This window comes from Lepidochelys kempii, chromosome 8 (assembly GCF_965140265.1).
Source record: "Lepidochelys kempii isolate rLepKem1 chromosome 8, rLepKem1.hap2, whole genome shotgun sequence".
In the NCBI taxonomy this organism is placed as follows: Eukaryota; Metazoa; Chordata; order Testudines; family Cheloniidae; genus Lepidochelys; species Lepidochelys kempii.
Genome location: NC_133263.1, coordinates 28,856,746 through 28,881,848, shown reverse-complemented (window position 1 = coordinate 28,881,848; position 25,103 = coordinate 28,856,746). Strand labels below are relative to the sequence as shown.

Below are 25,103 nucleotides of genomic sequence, written 5' to 3'. Positions count from 1 at the left end.
GGAAACTACATCATTTGCTCAAGAAACTCCCTGAAAAAGCACAAGAACAAATCCGCACAGACACACCCCTGGAACCCCGACCAGGGGTATTCTATCTGCTACCCAAGATCCGTAAACCTGGAAATCCTGGACGCCCCATCGTCTCAGGCATTGGCACCCTGACAGCAGGATTGTCTGGCTATGTAGACTCCCTCCTCAGGCCCTACGCTACCAGCACTCCCAGCTGTCTTCAAGACACCACTGACTTCCTGAGAAAACTACAATCCATCAGTGATCTTCCTGAAAATACCATCCTAGCCACTACGGATGTAGAAGCCGTCTACACCAACATTCCACACAAAGATGGACTACAAGCCGTCACGAACACTATCCCCGATAATGTCACGGCAAACCTGGTGGCTGAACTTTGTGACTTTGTCCTCACCCATAACTATTTCACATTTGGGGACAATGTATACCTTCAAATCAGCAGCACTGCCATGGGTACCCACATGGCCCCACAGTATGCCAACATTTTTATGGCTGACTTAGAACAGTGAGTTGCGAACCAGCTGAGCAGCGAACAGCAGAGCAGCTAACAAAAGGAGTTTGCCTGGGATCTGCCTGAGAAGAGGTACGCTAAGGGGAGGCTGTGTTGGTGAGTATCTGAGTGTTTGTTGTGAGGACAGTGTGACTGTGTGCTGTGTGCTTGATTGGTTGTTTGAAAAGGGGGAGAACTGGGTGTGCTTTGTTCCAGGTGAGCCTTAAGTGGGCCTGACTGCATAAAAAACCAGTCAGTTGCGAACCAGCTGAGCAACAAACAAAAGGAGTTTGCCTGGGAGTTCGCCTGGGGAGAACCCACTGAGGCTTACATCTTGCCGGATTCTCTGAGTAATTACTACAACTCCTGAGGAAGCTCGTAGAAGGAAGGAAATATGGATGGGGGGTGTTCAGCTGTTGTGACCTGCACTGGATGTGCTATGTTTGTCTTTCTTCCACAGGACAGATGCGACTTTGTCTGTAAAAAGTGCAAGCTGGTCTCCATACTGGAAGAGAAGGTTCAAGGTCTGGAGCAACAGGTATCGACCCTGCGTTGCATAAGAGAAACTGAAGATTTCCTGGACGGATGTCAGGATAGGCTTCTATGGGCACAAGGTTCTGAAGATTCAGACAGGCTGCACATTGGGGAGAGAAGGATGGTGAAGAAATTTGGCATCATGTGACCTCCAGAAGAAAAAAGGAGAACGTCCATGTACCAGCAAGGCAGATACAGGTAAGTAACCATTTTCATGTTCTCTCCACAGGTACTAATGCGGAGAGTGGACCAGATGATACGTCTGAGGGAAGGGAGCAGAAGGAAACTCCACCGATTGGAAGGCATGGGATACACTGTCCTAGGGTTGGGGGTTCCACGACCACCGCTCCCAAGAGAAGGAGGCGGGTGGTGGTGGTCGGGGACTCTCTCCTCAGGGGAACTGAGTCATCTATCTGCCGCCCCGACCAGGAAAACCAAGAAGTCTGCTGCTTGCCAGGAGCTAAGATTCGTGATGTGACGGAGAGACTGCCGAGACTCATCAAGCCCTCAGATCGCTACCCCTTCCTGCTTCTTCACGTGGGCACCAATGATACTGCCAAGAATGACCTTGAGCAGATCACTGCGGACTACGTGGCTCTGGGAAGAAGGATAAAGGAGTTTGAGGTGCAAGTGGTGTTCTCGTCCATCCTCCCTGTGGAAGGAAAAGGCCTGGGTAGAGACCGTCGAATCGTGGAAGTCAACGAACGGCTACGCAGGTGGTGTCGGAGAGAAGGCTTTGGATTCTTTGACCATGGGATGGTGTTCCAAGAAGGAGTGCTAGGCAGAGACGGGCTCCACCTAACAAAGAGAGGGAAGAGCATCTTCGCAAGCAGGCTGGCTAACCTAGTGAGGGGGGCTTTAAACTAGGTTCACCGGTGGAAGGAGACCAAAGCCCTGAAGTAAGTGGGGGAGAGGAATACCGGGAGGAGGCACGAGCAGGAGCGCTTGAGAGGGGAGGGCTCCTGCCTCATACTGAGAAAGAGGGGTGATCAGCAGGTTACCTCAAGTGCCTATATACAAATGCACGAAGCCTGGGAAACAAGCAGGGAGAACTGGAAGTCCTGGCACAGTCAAGGAATTATGATGTGATTGGAATAACAGAGACTTGGTGGGATAACTCACATGACTGGAGTACTGTCATGGATGGATATAAGCTGTTCAGGAAGGACAGGAAGGGCAGAAAAGTTGGGGGAGTTGCACTGTATGTAAGAGAGCGGTATGACTGCTCAGAGCTCAAGTATGAAACTGCAGAAAAACCTGAGAGTCTCTGGATTAAGTTTAGAAGTGTGAGCAACAAAGGTGATGTCGTGGTGGGAGTCTACTATAGACCACCAGACCAGGGGGATGAGGTGGACGAGGCTTTCTTCTGGCAACTCGCAGAAGTTACTAGATCGCAGGCCCTGGTTCTCATGGGAGACTTCAATCACCCTGATATCTGCTGGGAGAGCAATACAGCGGTGCACAGGCAATCCAGGAAGTTTTTGGAAAATGTAGGGGACAATTTCCTGGTGCAAGTGCTGGAGGAACCAACTAGGGGCAGAGCTCTTCTTGACCTGCTGCTCACAAACTGGGAAGAATTAGTAGGGGAAGCAAAAGTGGATGGGAACCTGGGAGGCAGTGACCATGAAATGGTCGAGTTCAGGATCCTAACAGAAGGAAGAAAGGAGAGCAGCAGAATACAGACCCTGGACAAGAACATCTGAGGAACAGTGTGGGGGGGAGGGAGGAGGGAATAAACATGGGGAAATAGTTTTACTTTGTGTAATGACCCATCCACGCCCAGTCTTTATTCAAGCTTAAGTTAATTGTGTCCAGTTTGCAAATTAATGCCAATTCAGCAGTCTCTCATTGGAGTCTGTTTTTGAAGTTTTTTAGTTGAATTGCCACTTTTAGCTCTGTAATCGAGTGACCAAAGTGTTCTCTGACTGGTTTTTGAATGTTCTAATTCTTGACGTCTGATTTGTGTCCATTTATTCTTTTACGTAGAGACTGTCCAGTTTGACCAATGTACATGGCAGAGGGGCATTGCTGGCAGATGAATAAGCCTCTGATAGTGTGGCTGATGTCATTAGGGCCTGTGATGGTGTCCCCTGAATAGATATGTGGACACTGTTGGCAACGGGCTTTGTTGCAAGGATAGGTTCCTGGGTTAGTGGTTCTGTTGTGTGGTGTGTGGTTGCTGGTGAGTATTTGCTTCAGGTTGGGGGGCTGTCTGTAAGCAAGGACTGGCCAAACCCTCCACCTTCAACAGAACCCTAGTCTTTTTGCACATGCATATTTCAGTCTTTGAGGTGTGTGAGTTGAGCTCATGCTGACCTGGAGTTCCAAACTTCACCCATAATAACTTTAGCAATATTGTTTCCCCAAAAGGGCAATGCATACCATGCGCTAGTTGAGATAAGTTTGGGGAGGATTATAACCATCCTTTGAGCCTCAGATGTGGGTGCGCACACACATAAAATGTTAGAAGAACCAGATGATTTTGTAAACAGCCGATTGTGCGTGTGTGTGTGTGAATCTTTACTCAAATGACCTCAAATTTGGACCACTAACCTTACACCACACCCCAATACAGCATGACAGATTTAAAGACAATCCAAGTTCAGATGTGGATTTTAGAGCCCATAGAATTGTTGCCTTGTCAACAGCAACCAACTCTCCACCTTAACTCCAGCAGAGCTGCCACTCTGTCATAATGTTCCCTGAAGCCTATAGACAGCTCCCTGCCAACAATCCCAAATATACAGTATATAGACGTGAACATCTAACAAAATATATGCAACCCATAGAATGGAAGGAATCAGTCAAAAATATTCTTGCAATGAAGAAGAATGGGCCTAATTTCTATTGCTATTTAAGAATTTTCCTTTCTTTCTGAACTAAGCATTGCTAATTACAGTGATGCAGGCTTAATTCATAGCAATATAAATAACATCAGGCACAAGAACTAGCATTAGGGTATCATGCAATCTCAGACAAATATCCTTTCAAAGAAAATCTATAATAGCTCTTGGGTTACCCTCATTTATGAGCCATTATGCCTTTGACTGGCATCTGCAAATGGCCCAGTGTGAAGTTTCCGTAACAAAGACGACTATTACAGGGCAGGGAATGATGTAAACTTTCACTGTAAAGTGATAGTGCTCTCACTGTGTGCTCCCATAAAGAATCCCTCAAAAGTGTTTCAACCTTTAAAGTTGAAAACTGCATCTTTGGCCATATCAGAACGGTGCAAATCATATCAATGTTCAAAGTTAGCATTCTCATTATTCAATCGCATAAAAAGTACTGATTGGAGAAGCAATAAATGAACACCTCTCAACTGGAAAATGTGGAATCCCAGCACTTTTTCAAAGGAGGAGAAGACTGTCTGAAACAGACTGCAGGGAGAATAATAAAAGTTAAAGAGCATTAAACTGCAGCTTTGAGCTTAAAGGTGAAGCAGCTCAGTATTCTAGAAATGAACCTTAGAGGAAGCATCTTGATGTGCCATGGTAGCGTACTCATGTGGTTTTAGTTAAGGATATATGACTTCTTCCATTAGATACCTCAGCTACTTTAAAGAAGATGTAACAACTTATTCTGGCCTAAAATTTCACATACTCCTCTTAAGAGCAAGGTGTATGCATGCAATGACTGTAAGAAGGAAGGTTATGTGGGGAGGATGCACCAAATTTACTTAAATAATAATAATTTGAGTGATTTTTCAGTGTAAATTTAAAACTATGTATTTTACCAGTGTATATTTTTCCTTTTGCATATACGTTAAAGAGCTATGATTAAGAAAACCCAAGCTGAAACATATGCCATTTACCCATAATCCCATAAAACCAATAATGACCTAATCAAATTGGACACATTTTATTTATTTATTTTTAATAACTCAGCTCCATCCCAAACTACTCTCATAAAACAACAATAAAATAAAACAAAAAATTTAAAAAAAAACCTCACAACACTGAAATAAGACCCAAGTAGTGAAGACTGACATTTAAAAGGTATCTGCTGTACCTTCCAATGGACCACAGGATTAGTAAGGGGGGAGTGGAGACATGGGTTTCCAAAGGCCACAGCAGAGGAGAAAGGAGAGCAGTCTTATTTGGAGCAAAGGATACCGCAGATTTACATTGCAACACTCAGCTACAGCCTCCATTCGGATTTATAACTTTATTGTGTGCCTTCCATACTCAGACAAGGAGGTATATGGAATCTAAACTGATATCTGAATTTTGTGTCTCTAACATAATTTTTTCCTGTAAAATAGCTATGTTACTATTCACTTAATTGTCTTTTTCATAGCCAGAAATGTGATTGTTGGTAATGTGCATTTTGGCGTGGAGCAGAATTTATTCAAGATAACTGAAAAGCTGAAAAAGCAAGAGTTGTAAAACTCTCCTCCCTCTCAAATGCACAGCATAGGTTGTAAATGGTGACTTTGCCTATTGAGCAGGTCCAATATTGAGATTAATAAGCTGACAAGTTTCAAGGAAGACTAAGAAAACTGCAAAATTAAAGTGCATTGCAACGTGAAGAGCCAGTGGCTTGGTGGGATCAGGGCAATGCAGCAAAGTAAAGCTATAAAATAAAGACTGAACTGAAAGGGCAACATAAAGGTCTCATTCGTTTCTGCATTGGCTCTAATAAGAATTTAGAGGCCACATTAGTTTTGGAACATGGGTAAGAATTACAGACTCATTTTGAAAGTTACAGATGGATTTGGTTCTGCAGGTTATCAATTTTAGTAAAACTTACTAGAAATCATAAAAAGGAAAAAAAAATTCCTGGGTTAATATTCTTACGATGGAGTTTATCATCAAGACCTGTCAGCTATTTAATCTTAGATAGTACGAAAAATCAATCATGGAACAACTTTGCAATGATCTTAAGCACAGCAGAGTGAGAATGTTTGTTATGAAAAGCCTGTGTGTATCAATGACTTCAATTCATAACCCCCGAATATCCTATATCAGCTAAGAATACTGGCATTAGCAAACCGATCTTTTGTTTTCAAGGTGAATTTGTGTGTTGCTGGAGATTTTATTATCAAAAAAGAAAATTCAAGGATCTCTCATCTATAATTAAACTGACATGGGCTACAAGGCACACAATTGGAAAATAAGGCTGATGACAAGTCCTGTGAAATTTTATCTTGTTAATTCTGTAAGACTCCTTAGCAATCAAATGCAGTCTATATATCATGCAGATGTAAATCACATAAATATACATATGCCAATATACATATTTTCACTTTTTTTTCTCTGTTGTCCCTGTCTTGTTCCTGAAGGGTGTAGACATCTTGTATACTGAACGTGCAATCCTAAAAAACCCTTCCTTACGTAGGTAGTCACATTGACCTCTGTCATAAATATAAAGGGAAGGGTAACAACCTTCCTGTATACAGTACTATAAAATCCCTCCTGGCCAGAGGCACAATATCCTTTTACCTGTAAAGGGTTAAGAAGCTCAGGTAACCTGGCTGGCACCTGAACAGAAGGACCAATAAGGGGACAAGATACTTTCAAATTGGGGGAGGGGGGGAGGTGCGGGGTTTGTCTGTCTGTTCTGTGTGCTTGCTGGAGAGAGTTCAAGAAAGCAAGCAATCAAACTCCATTAGAATTAGTAAGTACTAGCAAGGAAATGCGTCCGTTTAGTTTTGTTTTGGCTTCTGATTTTCTCTGTGCTGAGAGGAAGGTGTATTCCTGGTTTTCTTTTTGTAACTTTAAAGTTTTTGCCGAGAGGGAAATCCCCTGTGTTTTAAATCTGATTGCCCTGTGGGATTAGCTTCCCTTCTAATTTTACAGAGGTGCTTCTTTTACCAGTTTTCTTTCTAATAAAGTTCTGCTTCTTTTAAGAGCCTGACTGATTTCTCTATTGTCCTAAGACCTAGGGGCTTGGGTCTGTGATCACTTTGTAACCAACTGGTTAGGATATTATTCTCAAGCCTCCCCAGGAAAGGGGGTGTAAGGGCTTGGGGGGATATTTTGGGGGAATAGGAACTCCAAGTGGTCCTTTCCCTGATTCTTTGTTAAATCACTTGGTGGTGGCAGCGTACCCTCCAAGGACAAAGAGTTTGTGCCTTAGGGAAGTTTTACCCAAAGCAGGTAGAAATAAGCATAGGGGGTCTTTCATGCAGGTCCCCACATCTGTACCCTAGAGTTCAGAGTGGGAAAGGAACCCTGACAACCTCAAAAAAAAAACAAGCAAGGATTAACTGTGCTAAGGTTGCAGGATTGTGTACCCTAGACAACAAATATGGTTTAGTGGTTACAGCAGAGAATTGGGATCGCATTTTGTCTTCCTTGCTCTGCCACTCATCGCTGACATCTAACACTCTACGAATAACATCCCTTGGGCTCTTATATCATGACCAATATGAATTCAGAAAATACACTATGGAATTTCCCCCAGGTATGTAGTGGTTGGTAAATTGGAGAATTTAAAACTTGGTTCATCATGGTTATGTGTTCCAAGTATTTTGTGTATTGAAGAACAACAGTCTACTTTCTAGAAGAGTTCTTAAATAGACGGACACTATCTCCCTTTGCATTTTAGCCTCAGACAGTGAATTTCCTGGCAGGATCAGGCCATCCCAAAGAGGACTCGAGTTTTTATCTAGACAGTTCTCAGTAATAGATGCTAGTTCCACTTTACTATGTAAGATCAAGTTCCACATAGTAGCAGATTTATTCTCAACAGATCTGGCACTTAAGAATAGTATCTTGGCAGTTGGTCAAAAATATTCTTATCTGTTACAGCTTTCTTAGTAAAAGAAATCGGCACCAGAGCCATCATCTTCAATTTTCTATTTGGTCACCTGAAACTTCTGATAACCCTCACTTCCCTCTGGCTTTTGTGCTCAGCTCCTCCACAGCATCCCTGGCCCATATCAGAGTCTTAGCAGGGCAGAATAATATGAAGTAGAGGTACAGTATGTATTTAGTGAGTCCCATAATAGGTCAAAATCTACAGAGTATAAAATATTCCTTGGACCCTGAAATGGCAAATATTGAAGCCAAGCTCCTGATAATATATAAAAACAAAGTTAGATGTGTTCCTTTTTATCCTCCACATCAACTGCCTGGTTTTGCCCTCAGGTCTAATTGTGTCACTGTCACAAAGCTAACAGGAGCAGCGTGAGCATAACTGAAGGTAGACCTGCTCCCCAACTCTCCAATACTAGTCTTTTCCAGAACAAATCATTGCAGTATAGCTACTCTGACTAATGGACCATAACAGCTCCATGCTCTAGATTCAGCATAAAACCAAACCAAACTACACTCATTCCCAGGCAGTTTATGTAGCCACTGCCATTTATTTGATTGATTCAAGTCTAAGTCCAGCAATAACGACTGACCTCTAGAGCACCACAGAAAGAACCCAATCTTAAACCAATCTCTAGCTATTAGAGAGCAGGACAAGACCATAGAGAAGGAGGAATAGGGGCTGATTATCTCACATCTGCCTACTGCCTTCAGCTGAACCATTTGGTACTGGCCACAGCCAGAGACTGAAGAAGATGGACTTTGGCCTGATCCAGTATGGCAATTCCTGTATTCTTAGAAAGGTTCCAGTTCATGTCAAATCCCAACAGCCATGGCTGCCCTTCAAACCAAAACCACGAATGAGTGACACCATGTGGAAAACAATCCAACTTCTCAACCAATAATTAACCTTTGCAAACATGGGTGTGCAAGTACATCCCACCACCAATCCACTTTCCCATCTGCTCCATTCTCTTACTTCATAGCATTACTGTAGTGAGGCAGAATGGCCTCCCTCCGACCTGGAGAGCAAGAAACCACTACACTCCCCGTGGTGAGCGGAGCTAAATCCGCCCCACCCCACCCCTCCAGTAGTCCTGGGGCAGGACAGGAAGTATAAAATGAGAGCCCTGCAGCTCAGCTGGTGCTGGAGACTAGCAGGGCAGACTTCTCTTCCAGGATCCCTGACTTGGCCCTAAGTGGAGCTATGCCCTGCAGTCGGAGAAGGCAGACAAGTGCCCCGAGGAGCTGTGGGGACTACTGGCTGCCGAGTAACCAGAGGGGACAGAGGACCTTTGGACTATGGAGCCCCCCTACACCCAGGCTGTGGTAGAGAGTGATCAAGGGGAACCAGATTTTAGTCCAGGTTTTGCTGCCAGAGAGTGAGTCAGCGTGTTTTGGCAGGATCCCCACTGACCCAGTGGCAGGATTCCCTGGAACTGTTAGGGCCCTGGACTGGGAGTAGGGTGAGCCCAGGTCCCCTTACTGCCAACCCCATCCCCAGGGTGGCAGCCCACCTACCTTAGGCCAGCCAGGAAGCTGGGCCATAGACAGCTTGCTGTCTGCCCCTGGCAGAAGACTCTTGGCTAAAGACTGCTTGGGCTCTGCCCCGCCCATAGGGCCAGAGCTTCCTTATAGACTGCCACGATAGACTGTTAATTGCTGTCTGTCCCAGGCAGAAGGCTGTGGGCTAAAGACTGTTTGCACTCTGCCCCCTCCACCCCAGAGGGCCAGAGCTTCCCCATAGACTGATTACTACCCGCCTGTAGTGAGGTGGAGTGGCCTCCCTCCCCATTTGAGAGTGAGGGACACTACAATTATGTTTACCAAAATGTTTAAAGTACAATAACTTTCTAATCTATTCTTATGGGCACCCACAACTGCAGATACAAGACACTTGCTCTATGACACCCTCAAATAAGTCCTGTATGTTTCAATAACCAGCCTGCCCACTCGAAAGATAGGAGTGGGCAGAAAGAGCAGTGGGTTGGTGCCAGTGAACAGATGTATCACCACAGTTGCAAGTTCTAATTTCCATGAGACCAGCTTTGCCAGTGTTTCTGATATTTAAAGCACAAGTTACAATTAAGATAAAAAAAAATGACAATGAAACTGAATGTTTAGAAATGCAATATGTCAGAAAATGTCTTTTTGTATTGATTTATTTTGGCGATCGTAAGTGTTGCACTTTTTTTTTCTTTTATACATAACTGTGTGCCCCACAGGCATCAAGCTGATAGTGTGCACGGGAGGGATTAAAGTGAGTCTGCATGTTGGATTAAATATAAATTAAAATTATACTTCTGTCAACCTTGAATCAGGGATTGTTTCTAAAGGTCTCCCAAAACACTAAATTTCAAATGAGTCTTCATTTATTACTTCAGGATAGGCCAAATGCATAATTTATCAGTGACAGTCAATATACTCTTATAAGTTCCCCCTGAGCTTTGGAGTAAAAATATGTTATGCTAATTCTATTAGTTAGGTACACAAGAGCTGTCTGAATGAATAAACAAATATTAAAATAAGAGACAAACAAAGAGATGTCTAGCTGTCCATTTATCAATGCCAAATGAATAACAGCTATTCTAAACTAAATATATATTTTTATGTTGTGTTAGGTAAAAGATGAATTGACATAATGTTAATAAAATATATTTCTTTTCTTTTAACCAAATTCATATGTATTTTCTTAGCTGTTCTTTTTCAATGCAGTTGATTTTATACATGTTTATGTAACACTGCAGTACTTTCAGTATAAGGCAGCTTCAGTTTCCAAGTCTCAATTAACCAAAAATCCCTGCTATCCGAAACCTGTACTGTAAATTCCCTCAATCGTATGAAATCTCATTTATCCAATCTTATTCAACGTCCCCATGACATTCAGATAATTGAGACTATACGGTGTATTTTTAGTGCAGTCCTACTGAAGACCATTCCTTGCGACCTACCTGGTCTCAAGTGGAACATTACTATTGAGTACCCAGCTGTCTTGAAGTTGCACAGACTCAGGAGTAGTGGCCAAGTCATTTGGTGCAGGAGCTGGTGCATGGATCTGGTTCCGCCGATTTGTGAGAGAGTTCCTATTGAGGGAGTTGGCAGAGGAGTGATGATGAGACAGTGTATGATTGTGAGGAGGTGGGAGAGGTGGTCTCAGTGTTGACTGGCTGTGGTGATTCGAAGGGCCTGCAAGAAAAAAGAGAAATATCATCAACATCTGTTGATGGCAGATTTTTTTGCCCCATAGCTTCAACAAGCCTTAGGCCTTTTGAAAATTTACCCCTTACAGCATAGTTGCAGTTAGATAAATGATGATAAAATGACACTGGGAGTTCCATACTTAATATCTCCTAAAAACCCCCAGGGCAAGGGTCTGATTCTTCTTTCACTTATGCTGGTTTTCTACCAGTACAGGGAGAAGAGATCAGGCCCCAAATATGTACACTTTACAATGAAAAAGATGGGCCAAATCCTTCATGTACTTCAATGGGATCAGGCTTTGGCCCAATTTTTCTAACTGGCAGTACCACAAACCCTGTGTGAAATCTGAACATTATGCTGCTGTTCCTCCTTCTCTCACTGCAATGTGGCTAACAATGTCATTGACGATGCATGGGGGGGGGGGGGGGGGAATAAATCTAGTTCATTCTCCCAGGACTGAGATGGCTTTGCCTTGATAATGGGAATAAAAACTTGTTTTAGTCAGTAAGTAAGCAGATAAAATTCAAAAATATACAGGAAGACAATATAATGGCCGAGAAAGTATCATTTCAATAGAGTCACTTTTCTAACAATAAACACATAATGGTAAACAAGCTTATTTAATGAAATTCCATATGTTCTGGCAATTTTAAAATTTTAATAAAACTAATGAAAGAGATGAAAAATACAAGTTAATCCACAAGTAAGTGGAGTAACTGCATGTCTTAATCATTACATTAATTTGTAGTTTTCTAGTGAATAATAATTAGAAAAAGTAAAATTAGCAAAATTACAATTATATTGATGTATGTTTGTTTTTAGACTTTATGAAGCACATTGTGGATTTAATGACTCAAACAATAAAATAAAACATCACTGGGGAAAATGTTTACAGCAGATTGATCTATTTTCACGCGGAACTATGAAGTATGGCAAAAAGACTCTTCTCAATTAATTGTAAATTAATTAAGTGCAACATTTTCAAACTTGGGTACCTAAAGTTAAACTCCTCGATAAGTGACTTGTTTTCCAGAGGTTCTCATCACCTGTTCAAAGGCTGCTAAGCATTTCTGAAAATCAGAAGTAGCCAGAAGCCTAAATATGGATTTGAGGGCTTCATTTTAGGCATTTAAGTTTGGAAATTATGACCAGAACAGACTGCCTATTCAAAGACAGAATCTGGCCAATGGTGTGCAGTTATGCAAGGGAGAGAGGGTACAAAGGACCCTCTCTCCATGATCACCTTGTACAGGTGACATCCAGAATCCTGCAGCTTGAGGCCTTTTTGTGCAAGAGGGAATGCTGCTACCACCACCAATGGCACAAGGCAACCCAAAGGTGACAGTGGTAGATTCATGCTTCTTCCCTCCTTCCTTTCCACCTTACAGAGTGCATTCTGCTATAGAGTGCAAAGTGACCGCTCCTGATTGGATTCTCCAAGCACCCTGCCTGCCACACAAGAACCACCTCACTCAAGATAGCATAATTAGGGGAGCGGTGGGGAATATTGTCCTTTGGAGAGAAATGTTGATTTTCCTAAGTATTTTTGCGGCCCTTAGAGACCACAGTGATGGGCAGATGAGACAGAAACAAACGGGTAGGTTTTATTGTGACTACTTGCATAAGCAAAAATTGCCCTATGAGGAGACTCTCTAAAAAGTGAATGATAACAGAAAGAAATCCTATACTTCACATGGTACGGTAAGCTGCTGGATAGTGTCTCTTAAGAAATGGAAATAGCATATCCTAAATAGCATATAGCATATCTTCTCATTTTTATTCTAACAGAATGTCTATTACTTTGGACAAGTGCATCCTTGCAGTTCATCACATGTGCTCTCTTCCCTATTAATTCTGCCCTACATATTTTTAAAATGCTTCATCCTTCCTGTACTAGTCTGAAGAAGGTGGTTTAACTTAACATACTATTATACATCAAATGCTTAATCTACACATTGTGCTCTAGGTACTTGTACACTTCTTGGAAAGGGGACAGAGTCAGACTAAGCAGGAAGGCAATGTGTTTGGATAATATCCAAGTACAGATGAGCCCAGTGGAACTATTTTCCCAAAGTCTGAATTTTGGCATTGAACAAAACACATTAATTTGGATTTCAGTAAATGGATTTTTGTGAGTGATAAAATGCAAATTTGAGCACTTATGTATTAAAAGTTACTTCAGGAAGTCCAATGTTTCATATGTTCTGCAATCAACCTATTTTCTGAAGCAGCATCTCTTTTTCATATACTAATCTATGTACTTTCTCAACAATATCTCATAATACTGTCGGTCTAGTTCACACCTATAAAAGGAAACAAAGTTAATACCTTCTTTTTGGTGTGTGCTAGTTTTAAATGACTAAGTATATTTTAGATATGTTATTAGATGGTACATTCATAATGACTCAGATTCATGAAAGTACTTAAGAACACGCTTAAATCTATCTCTAGTCAGGACAGCACTTAAACATATGTTTAGCTTTAAGTATGTGCTCAGGTCCCATTGACTTCATCAAACACTTAACTGCTTGTCTGAAAATGAATGGACTTCATCACTTAAACTAAACAATTCCCTTAGTTTTGTGTGGCAGGGGAGGATAAACATGGAAAAGATATATTGTAACTATGTATAGTGTTTTGCTGTAAAGTTCAGTTTTGAGACATACAGCCTTGCCAGCTGCAACAGAGAATCTCTCTATGAACCTTGCAAATTTTCAGCCACAATATTAGACGCTGTTTTTTAAAAAAAAATCAGTCAATAGTAAAGTCAATACATTAATACTAATAAAAAACATTTCTACAAGACTGCAAGATTAAGGAGGCAGTAGGTTAAGTTCAAGTTCCCAAGAATACATTTAATTTAGTTCAAGTATATTATTTAAATACAAAACTATATACAGGAATTGACTAGATTAAATCTCAAAACATTTTTATATCAAATCAAGAACATTGTAACACACAGTACAGAACAATCAAATAAGTAACTAAACTAAACGTGTATTTGTAAATGTCCTGGAAAGAAGGACTTGCTTTTTCATAGAGCTAGACCCAAACTGGACTCAGGGTTTTGAACACCCCAGAACTTTGCAGAGATTCAAAATATGCATTTGGAAATAAACGTCTCCTTTTATATACTTTTACTGTATAGGCACCTTGGCTGAAGCTAGTAGTAACCACAGCAACAACAGCTGTGACTTTCTTAGTCTTGGAACTTCAAGGAGGGGTATCACTCTTCATGTAATCAAGAATCAGCAGCTTGAAGGATTGGTACACTGTGTCTTTCAATATGTGATGCTCAGTGGTTTCTTGCTATTGCCACAGCAGTTGGAAGCCTAAAGATGATAAATAACTTGATGCGCTACAAATAACTTTGTGTAGTAGGAAAGGATTTTTTTTTTAAATACAGCAGCTACAAATATATTGGTTTGCTCTGGAAAAAGAAAAGCTGTGGGAATTATGCCCTTCCTCAAATATTACATCAATTAGGAGGTTTATGTACTATTTAATCTCAGGTGTTTTGACGGTGGCAGGGGAAGGGTTGTTTTGATCATCTTGATCGATTGGTCCTTCAGCCTCATATAGATTGCGCTGATCACAACATGTCCTCCATTCTTCTTATATCCTGGCCTTCCTTCTCCATGTGCGGCCATGTCCTTTCACGATAAAAATCTTCCCATCTCTTTGGAGGTCAGCCAAGTAGTCGTTTCAGTTCCTGTGGGTACCAGTTGGCGACAGCTGGAGTCCATCGATTGTCAGTGAGCCTCGCTATATGCCCGGCCCATCGCATTTTTTTTCCATTGCCCTCTCCGTGACAGATAGTTGATGCTCCTCTGTCTTCGTCAGCGCCCATGTTTCACTGCCATACAACATTGCCAGCAGTACCGTTGAGTTGAAGAGGCTGGCTTGTGTTGGCTTGTTGATTTTTCCTTGGAGGACATCCTTGATAGAATGGAATGTGCACCAACCTGCTTTCTTTCTTCGCGAGAGTTCACCCTCCTGATCATGGCACATGTTAATTTCTTCGTCTAAATAGACATATTGCTCAACTTCTTCTATTTGTTCTCCCTTGATTGTTATTTGGGCTTTTAGCGAGGTATAAGACCGCATACATTTCATTTTGCAACGGTTAATTTTCAGTCTGACTTGACTGCTTTTTGTGTTGAATTCTCGCAGCATTTTCTGTAGTTTGATAGTATTTTCGGCCATCAACATAATATCGTTCACGAATATGAGATGGTTTAACTGCTCTCAGTTGATGTTGATTCCACTCTTCCAATTCATCCACTTCATTATCATTTCGAGGCAGGCTGTGAAGAGTTTTGGTGAAATTGTGTCTCCTTGTTTCACACTTGGTGGGAGTTCAGTTGACGAGAGGCTAAGAATCTCAGGGACCAGAAAAAGGACTGCCCTCTGAGTGTGCACTGCAGGACACTGATGAGAGACAATTCGATCAACCATTTAATGGAGGAGAAGGCAAGGACAGCCTGCGACATCCTTGGTCTCTGCAAAACACGACAAAGGAAGGAGACGAAAGTACTATCATGTTGGGAAAAGGAGAAGATGTGAGAACCGTTGGAGGAATCGGCTTCATCAACAAGGAATGGTCTTAAAAATCATCTCCTGCAAGTTCAAGTCATTGCACATCGTAGTGCTACACCTCCAACTGAACAAGAACAGCACCTTCAAGATTATTCAGATCTATGCTACCACAAGCACAAGTGAAGATGACGATGTGGAAGAATTCTATGAGGAGCTTGAGGAAACCCTTACTCAAAAATCCACATATATGATCACAATGGGAGATTTCAATGCCAAAGCTGGAAAATGGAAAGAAGGTGAAAAGTTCATTGGAAGATATAGCATTGGTGAATGGAATCCATGAGGAGAGCGACTGGCAACTCTGGCGGAGACTAAAGAAATGTTCATTGGTAACACCTGGTTTAAGAAGAAGGCCAAGAGGAGGTGGACATGGATTGCGCCCAATGTGAAGAATAAGAACGACTATATTGTGATCAATAAGCAGCGCACTGTACAAGACATCTCAGTAGTACTATCATTTAAAACTGGTAGTGACCATTGCTCAGAGCACGGCTCAACTTGAACAAAAAGGTGGAGAAGAAAGCACTACAGATGGCATATCAGAGACAGAGGCCAAAAATATTTGATGAGGCAATCTTGAAAGCGAACATTTCCAAGGAAGTCTGGAGTCTTATAGATAACTGCGATGAGGATTATAAAAACTTCACTGATAAATTGAGGCAATGCGTGAAATTAGCCAAGAAAGAAAGACTGAAAAAAGCGAAGGGAAGAATCTCAGAGGAAACACAAAACTTGCTACAGAAGCAGAGGAATATGAAGCGAAATGACAAACTTGAGTACTCCTTCCTCTGTAAGTTGATAAGAAGAAGACTAAAAGGAGGACTTCAACACGTACCGAAATGAAAGGCTCTTAAAGACGACTGAAGATTGCAGAAGCCTCAATTGACACTGTACAGTTCAAAAGGTAATTGACACTGTACAGTTCAACAATAATGGCACAGAAGAACAGGGATGGAAAATGAGCAACTGACAGAACAGGGATGGACGCGGTCTGCAAAGATTTCTGCACTGAACTGTGCGCGTCTCAGACGAATGTCCCAGTACAACACTTCAAAAGACCAACAAGCATGTACTCCCAGTCCTTGTCACCGAAGTTTGACATGCAGTTCACCAAATGAAGGAAGGAAAAGCCCCAGGTAAAGATGGAATGACAATCGAAATAAGAGCTGGAGGCCAAGACCTCTGGGAAACCTTTGCTCAGAGGTTTAGCCATTACTTGAAAATGCAGAAGATTTAGAAGAGTCCAACACCATTCTGGTGTACAAGAAGGGTGGCTGGGAAGGTCTAAAGAACTATCGTCCAATATGCCTGCTCTCACATATTTACAAGCTGTTCACCAAAATAATAACAAACCGACTCTCACAGATTCTGGACAAGCAGCAGCTGAGAGAGCAGGCAGCCTTTCAAAGGAATTTCAGCACAATGGACCATATTTTCACTATAAACCAGCCTATTGGAATGCTCAAGGGAATGCAAATTCCCTTTATGTATTGCCTTAATCAACTACGAAAAAGCATTCGACAGCGTAGAGATCAATGCAGTGTTGAAAGCTCTTGCACAGCTGGGCATTGACACAAACTATATCAAACCATTAAAGGAAGCCAATTCTGACGGCACTACAGGTATAACTTTATTTTATACCCCTCTTCGCATCCCAGTTAAGGGTTGTTTTAAATAACAAAAAACCTTGGAGAGCTGGACATACAAAATGAAATGTAAAACAGCTTTCTTGTCTTTGGACCTGAGTTTCAGATGTGAACAAACATCCACAATTCCTATAAATTGTAGTAGCTGCCATGGGTGTTGAACATTTCTAAAAATCTAACTTTAAAGTGGGGATATGATCCTTCAAGAAACATTGTTGGCATCCAAGATTCAGTACACCATCTATCTACAACTTTGCCTTTGGAGACTGAGGGGAATGGGCAAGTTTGCATTCCACTTTATGAATAGTAAGTACCCCAATCTTACTTGTGTTCTAATTAACAGAGAGGGTGTGACTGAAGTCACTAGGAGTCTTCCAATTGACTTCACTGGGCTTTGGAACAGACCCTCAAAGAGGAAATTTAGGAATAACGTTGCTTTGTTTATTTCCACATTAGATAACACAATTAGAAACCTGGACTATTTATGGTTAAGCTACATCATTGGTCTAAAATTAAATCCATCTTCAAACCTGTAGAGTACCTGCACAGCTCACAATCACTGCTGCAGTAGCAGCAGCTGCTCTCCATACTCCTATATGCATAGGGAGGGCGCAGGGGGCTTTCTAGGCACAATTTACTGAGCAGCTGGCCATTCCCCCACCACTCTCAAATCATACGTGCCAGGAGGATTGCTGTGGAGACTGTTCAGTGGTGGGTAAAGAGAGTGCAGTGCTCCCTTGGAGAAACTGCTCTCTCATAGCATCATCATGAGAGTTCTAATGCAGCATTTGCAAATGTGCCCTGGTGATAATAAACCTGCTACTGGATTTCACAAAGTGATACAGTTACAATGATAATGCTATGTATGTTTTCATGGGTACACACAACTCTTTGGGTTCCAAACATCACCTCCTGCCTGTATACCATATAACATGAGACAGCCATCCTACTCCTGCTCTGACATTATCAAATCCCTTTCCAAGCACTGAGACTCACTGGCCCATGAACTGTATAAATTTGCAAAAACCATGCAACACAGGGATTTGAGAGATAGGCAACTTAATCTGCCACCTCAAAGCTCTACTTAAAATCCTGCTAGAATCAGGAGAAATATCACCGAACACAGTCAAATTACAGAGCAGTCTTTTTTCTGGATCAAAGTTCCATACCAACAGAGCCCCTGAAAAGCCATATGGGTTGCACCTTACTCATGTTCCATTGCTCTTTGCTCCTATGATTATATATGAGCATTTGAGAGTCAGGAAACAATCTCCTCACAGACACATAACCTAATCCTCTGCACAGGACTCTTTAAACAATCCCCTTATACAGTAGTGCCTCCAAATGAATAAGTACATAATTGTCTTCTAACCAATATTTAATACTAAATGCACAGTAAGATAGTAAAACTGATGCAGAGGGTTTCAGTCTCTGTCGGCCAGGATTAGAACTCATGAATTTCTAGTTCTGTGCTCAGACAGCTTTACCATACTGCTTCTCTAAAGAAAGGAACTGCCATACCAAAACATCTAATTCAGTATTCTGTACTAAACACTGGATTCCTCATAGGAATCCATTAATGCATCTTATTATGTAGTACGTTATCACTCTGGACCAGTGATCCCAATGACCAGTTTATACCCTGAAGCATAAGCATTAATACCCTTGTACATTTTTTAGCTAGTACTGCAGGTTTGATTCTTATTTATAGCTCTAGCTAATCCTATTGTTTCTTTTCTATTTTTTTTTAAAATTTCCCATGCTATTTGGCACAAGGCTGAAGTTTAAACACAATGTGAGGACAATCTGCATGCTCTGAAAATGTTATTAACATGTGCTATTAAAAAAAGCAGATCTGTCTGACACCCAGAGATGTCATGAATGCTCATTTCTTGTACTTTAAACCATTTGCCATTTGCCTTTATTTCCATTGTTATTACAGCATTCTGAGGCAGAAAAGATGGAATGAGCACTGTACAATCCACACTGAAAATTCACTCAAAGTGTGGTGCAACTTATGAGCCACTACTTAGATTGGAAGCTTCAAATGGCTGAGAATGTCTTTTTGTTCTGTGTTTGTACAGCACCTAGCACTCTGGGGCCCTGGTCCATGACTAGTGCTCCTAGGCACTGTGATAATACAAATAAATAACAACAACAATATATCAGCTTCCACTTGTGGACTATAGCCATTATTAATTATTTATTTGTATTACAACTGTTCCTGCCCCAAAGGGCTTACAGTCTAAATATAACACAAAAGACTGACACACAAAGAAAGGGATCTGGGCTGCGTTTAGGAAGGACTTTGGTTACTAGAGCCTCGTAAGATTAATGGTTGACCTCCAGTAAAGTTTTTAGCATATATATTAGAATTTTCATTTGGGTTTTTCTCTGTAATACTTTTACTCTAAGAATGTTTTGCTTTGTTAAGGCTGGTTGGTAATTGGTATACAGTGTTATAAGCCCCTAGAGAAAGGTTAACCACAGGTGGACCCCAATCAGAGCTGCTATGGAAATCATACTAAGGTGCAGAGGGACTGCAAGCTTAAACCCCTGGTTTGGAGGGAACGAGATCCAGGTCTCCACACAAAAGAAGAGACAGCTGTGAGCCTGAGCCCTAACACTGGCAACCTCCAGGAAGACCAGGAGATGGGCCAAAGAGTCAGTTAACTCTGAAACTGTGACATGTGGTATCTGAGATATTCTAAGTATAAGGAAATACTGAGCTATGAAATAACTACAATATCTCAGAGACCATTGTATGGTATATGAACTAGGTAAAATGTTGGCTTATTAATTAATGGAAAGCAGTGCATTATTTTTAATAATAATATTTCACTGGTATGACACCTGTCCTGTGAGATTCTAAAAGTGATTCATTAAGTAACACAAATGTATTAGCCCCATTTTACACATGAAGAAAGTGAGGCATAGAAGTTAAGTGATTACTCTCAGTGACAGGAACAGCTCCTAGCCTGAGTGCCCTGATTCCTACTTCCATGGACTAAGTACAAGCTTGCTGTTCATGTCTACTCACCCAAAGAGATATGGTATATACAGGAAGCCAGCCTCACCTTATTAGAGAGAAGGGATGCAGCTTTTCAATAATGTAAGATATAATAGTGGGTATAAAATACTCTTTAGAGATGCTGCATGGTGTTCTTACTTTATTTTAACTCAGCTGGTGTGGTTCTGGTCCCAGTTAGAGGAATGATATGAGAATACAGAGGTAAGAGAAGAAAGCATATCTATATCTTGTAAAATAACGTATTTCATCTGCACAGAGTGTTTTTTTCACAGAGGTCTTCACAACTGTAGATGGTGGGAATTACACCACTACTGAAATGGAGAACAGGGTAGCAGCCAAGCAGGAAACTGAATCAATGCCCCGCACAACATGTTGTGAAAAAGGAATGTTGGCCAAGGACCTTGGGTGAAACGGTATTCTCTTATAAAAAGAACGATGACACCTTGCAGAACAGACAGGCCCTTGGTTTTGAAGATCTCCTCTGAAAAATTACCTTCTTGCCTCCCAGCACATTGCATGGCACTTAGTTTACCTGCAGAGGCTGAGTGAAGGAAAGACTGAGTTAATATTGCTGGGATTTAAACTGGTGGCTCCAGGAACTATAGGTACTCTATTTCAAAAGTTAATGCTTAGAGTATGGTGCCACTATGGATAGGTTGAATGAACTATCATATTACACCACATACAAATTATGGCTTCGCCCATACATCTATGTTGTACAGCAGGAAAATACAGTGTTGCGTCCTTTCTATCTCTCTCCCAAAGTAGATACTCTATAAACAGGGATGGACAAACTTTTTGGCCTGAGGGCCACATTGGGGTTCTGAAACTGTATGAAGGGCCTGGTAGGGAAGGCTGTGCCTCCCCAAACAGCCCGCCCCTATCCTCCCCCTCCCACTTCCTGCCCCCTGACTGCCCTCCTCAGAACCCCCAACCCATCCAACCCCCCTGCTCCCTGTCCCCGACCCCTATCCACATCCCCGCCCCCTGACAGCCCCCCCCCGGGACTCCCACACCTATCCAACCGCCCCTTGCTCCCTGTCCCCTGGCTGTCCCCCAGGATCCCCTGCCTCTTATCCAACCCCCCACACCGCTCCCTTACCATGCTGCTTAGAGCACCAGGACTGGCAGCCCCACCGCTTGGCTGGAGCCAGCCACGCCACCACGCAGTCTACCGCACAGGGGCAGGCTGGAAACTCTCGCAGCCATGCTGCCCGGCAGGAGCTTACAGTCACGCTGCCCAGAGTGCTGGCGGCACGGCAAACTGACATTGCGGGAGAGGTGGGACAGCAGTGAAGGCACTCAAGGACCAGACAGGATGGTCCCACGGGTCGTAGTTTGCTCACCTCTGCTCTACACACTCAGCAGAACCCTGACAAAGCTTATCAAGTTTGATCCCACAAGGCGAATACTTAAAACCAATTAAAGTTAATATCTTCCCTTTAACAATATAAAAAGGATTCTTGACAGAAATGTTTTGGCCAGAAGTCTAGGTTTGTTACATTTTTTAGATGGGAGATCATTAGCTGAGCACAGCTTGAAAATCTGATTGCTCTCTGGATGGTCCATGGGGGAGTGTGAAAATTGTCAAAGTGATGTAAGAATAATTGTATTAGGAGTAGGTATATTTTCCAGCTCATTCCGAAAATGAGAGGGGGAGCCAGGTGCTTGTCATCCAGGATAAGGAATTCAGGAGTCAGGTGCAGGCTGTAGTCCCCCCTAAGATGCTATCCTAGCAGTACTTTGGGTTTTACATAACCCAGCTAGCTAGCATACAAAACTGTATTCAATGGGTGTAAAAGAAATGTTAGTCACAGGTGCTTTAAGGCTATATATCATTTTGATTGTTTCAGGAGCTTCACTGCGCTTACTTTCTACTGTCCAAAGTCGTCTGGAAATTATCATTTTATATTAAATCTAAACCCATTAAATGTTTTTTATACAAAACAGTCTCTCAAGATAGACTATTTGAAAATAACTGTGTCAGAGAAGCAGATAGCAGAGTGAGATCTGAGCAATGCCTAGCTGAGCATTTCAATAAATCAACATTACCTAGAGCATTTCCGTATCCTCGGGGAAGGGAAAACCTATCAGCGGAAAGTAATGATTTTTGGTCTTTCAATTGCCCTGAGGACCTTTACAATGCTATTAAGACCCATAGTCTCCCCACTGAAAAGTTTGGGAGTGAAATTATTAATAAACCTAGATGACATGTTGATTGTTGCTTTCTAACAGGAAATATTTCCTCTATTATTCCTCTGCATGATCATCATCCCTCAGCACTTGGTTTCATCAAAAATTTAAACTCTTCTTATTCCATCTGATACTATTGCATTTAGAGACTCTGTCATAGCATACACTACACACAAAACTGGAGGCTTTCAGGGACAACTGAAGAGAAAGGAAAATATTTTTCAGAAAGAAAAAAAACCAATTGTGTTAAGTTTTACCCCATTGCTCTTTCATTGGCTTTTCTTTGGGTTAGAGGATTTTTACAATATCAATCCTTGAACATAAGGAAAGGATCAAAATAACAATGAAATACAGTTTTGATTTTAGATTGAGCCTCCTAAGAATCAAATGACAGGAGACAAACTCTGATGTATACCAATCATTAATTCCAAGAATAACTGAAGCGTGCCAGCAAATGGCAAGGGCAAAATAAAGGTTCCCAGAGCAATTCCACTTCAAAGCTCTCTGGAAGTCAGAATTGTTTACAATCTGGGTGACCTTCTCCCCAAAATTTCTCATGGTACAGGTCTCATAGGGCAAGTAACAAAAGTTTCTTAGACTATATAAACAAAAGTCAGATGAATGTCAACTTTGCATTGCATCATGTTATGACAAATGATACTTGATGAAATATGACACACATGTCATGTTGCATCAGGCTTTTCAATACCCTTTCTTTTTAAACACAGGCAAGAAGCAAATAATTACCCATGAGAAACAAATATTTGACTGCTTCCCTTGCGGAGAAGCAAACTCAAGTATTACATGGTTGGTATCTCTTCCAAAGGTTGTGGAGTTTATTTTTAATTCTTCATTACTTTCTTAGATCAACAAGGTCACCAATTGTTGGTATAAGAAGTCTTGTGAAAGTCATCTGACTCATCACACTAGCAGAGAGTTTACTTTAATGTAAATTTCTGTATGTAGGCTGCTACTCTACATGCTAAGTTGCTTCTACTACTCAAGCCGGTGAGACAGATGATGGAGAGCAGCATAAGATTGTGAAATGAATTAGCCAGTTCAGCAACAAAAGACCAGTTCTTTGGTTGGCATGTTTACTTCTTATGGTTTTAACCTGGAGGTTTTTAGTGCACTCGTTATAAGAAGAATGCGTGTATGCACGCACACGCGCACACGTATAGAAAAACAAACAAACAAACATCTTAAATAACCAGAACACACAAAGAAAAACAGAAAACCCACAATAGGGTACAACCCAGATTTGCAATTACCATGTTTGCTCCCTAGATGCTGCTAATCTCATATAGCTTTTTGAGCACAAATCTGGGGCCTGGTTATGCATTGAGGGTCTGATCCAAAGCCCATTAAAGTTAATGGGAGTCATTCCATTGCCTTCAACAGGCTTTAGATTAGGCACTCCCTCCCTATCTCTTGCTCCTTCCCAGAACTGATCAGGGAGTTTAATGCTAATGAGGCACTCATATGTTATGGTCATGTGGATCATATCAGTACATAGATAGACCATATTGGTACACAGATTCCTTACTTGTACTGGAAATAAGGATCTCTGCACTTTGTCACAAGAAAAAAGCCCAATGGTTGGTTTTTATTTAGTGCGTTTGAACTTAAAGGCCACAATCCTAGATAAGGTCCCCATTGTGATATGCACTATAAAGACAACAAAGATGTTGTCCCTTCCCCTGATGGGCTTACAATCTAGCTGTAAAATAGAAGACCACCAGTCAATACAACAAACAGACAGGGGTCATGCAAGGAAACAGTAAGGCAATACTGGTCAGCATGAAAAGCAGAGGCCACAAAATATCCACTGCCTAACCATTGTTGAGTTTAGTGTGAGTGTGACTACCAGCTGGGAGATGTAAATATTTACTAGTTTGATTAGGGCAGGTAATAATCTATAGACAACTTTGACTATTGCAGGAGGCTAAAAAATCCAAAGCAAACTCTTAACATCTTGCTGAAACTTCAGCTTAATCAGGGTATGCCTCACTGGAGTTTTACATTCTGGGAGCTATAAGAGAATTCTGGGAACAATTTTTTTTTATTTTAAACAAAACTTTTTGTCAAGTAACCTCCCTGTGTATACAAGTATGTTTATAAAAGAGGAGAAGTGCTGTTATTTCTCATCCACTAGACTCTTATTGCCATCTTATTTGACACTGTTTGCTCACAAACTGGCTGCTTGGGACATCACAATTAGAATATAAGTATAAGCTGTGTGCTGCCACTTACAATATGCACTATCTTTACCTTTCTATCATGAAAAAATATATTGGAAATTGAATTTAAAACCAAAAGAGACAATTTCAGTCAGGCTGGCAGACAGCCTAGCATCAAAGCTGTCCAACACCACCAGAATAAGTGAAATGCTTGAAAAGGCATAACATCTGTTGGCAACATTGTTTGATCCAAGTGTCAAGGGCAGAGTAAAAACCATAATTCTATCGATTATAGATATAGTATATGTTTTTGGAAGGTTGTTCTCATCTAAAAAATGCTAGAAGTAAAGAAAATGTCTTCTTTCACCTTGTCCTTTTTCTTTTTCCAGGACAGGTATTTCTCATGACTTACAATATTTCCTGGGGTACTGGGAAATG

At 41.5% G+C, this 25,103-nt stretch overlaps 1 protein-coding gene across 10 annotated transcripts in view; it reads right to left on the bottom strand.

The window, feature by feature from the left end:
• TENM2 (teneurin transmembrane protein 2) overlaps nucleotides 1–25,103 on the bottom strand; it is a 1,082,027-nt gene that overhangs the window by 256,729 nt on the left and 800,195 nt on the right. For all 10 annotated transcript variants that reach the window (XM_073355925.1, XM_073355927.1, XM_073355928.1 and 7 more), the window contains one exon: nucleotides 10,767–11,001. In XM_073355925.1, the coding sequence (XP_073212026.1) occupies nucleotides 10,767–11,001 (235 nt within the window). The remainder of the gene's footprint in view (nucleotides 1–10,766; nucleotides 11,002–25,103) is intronic.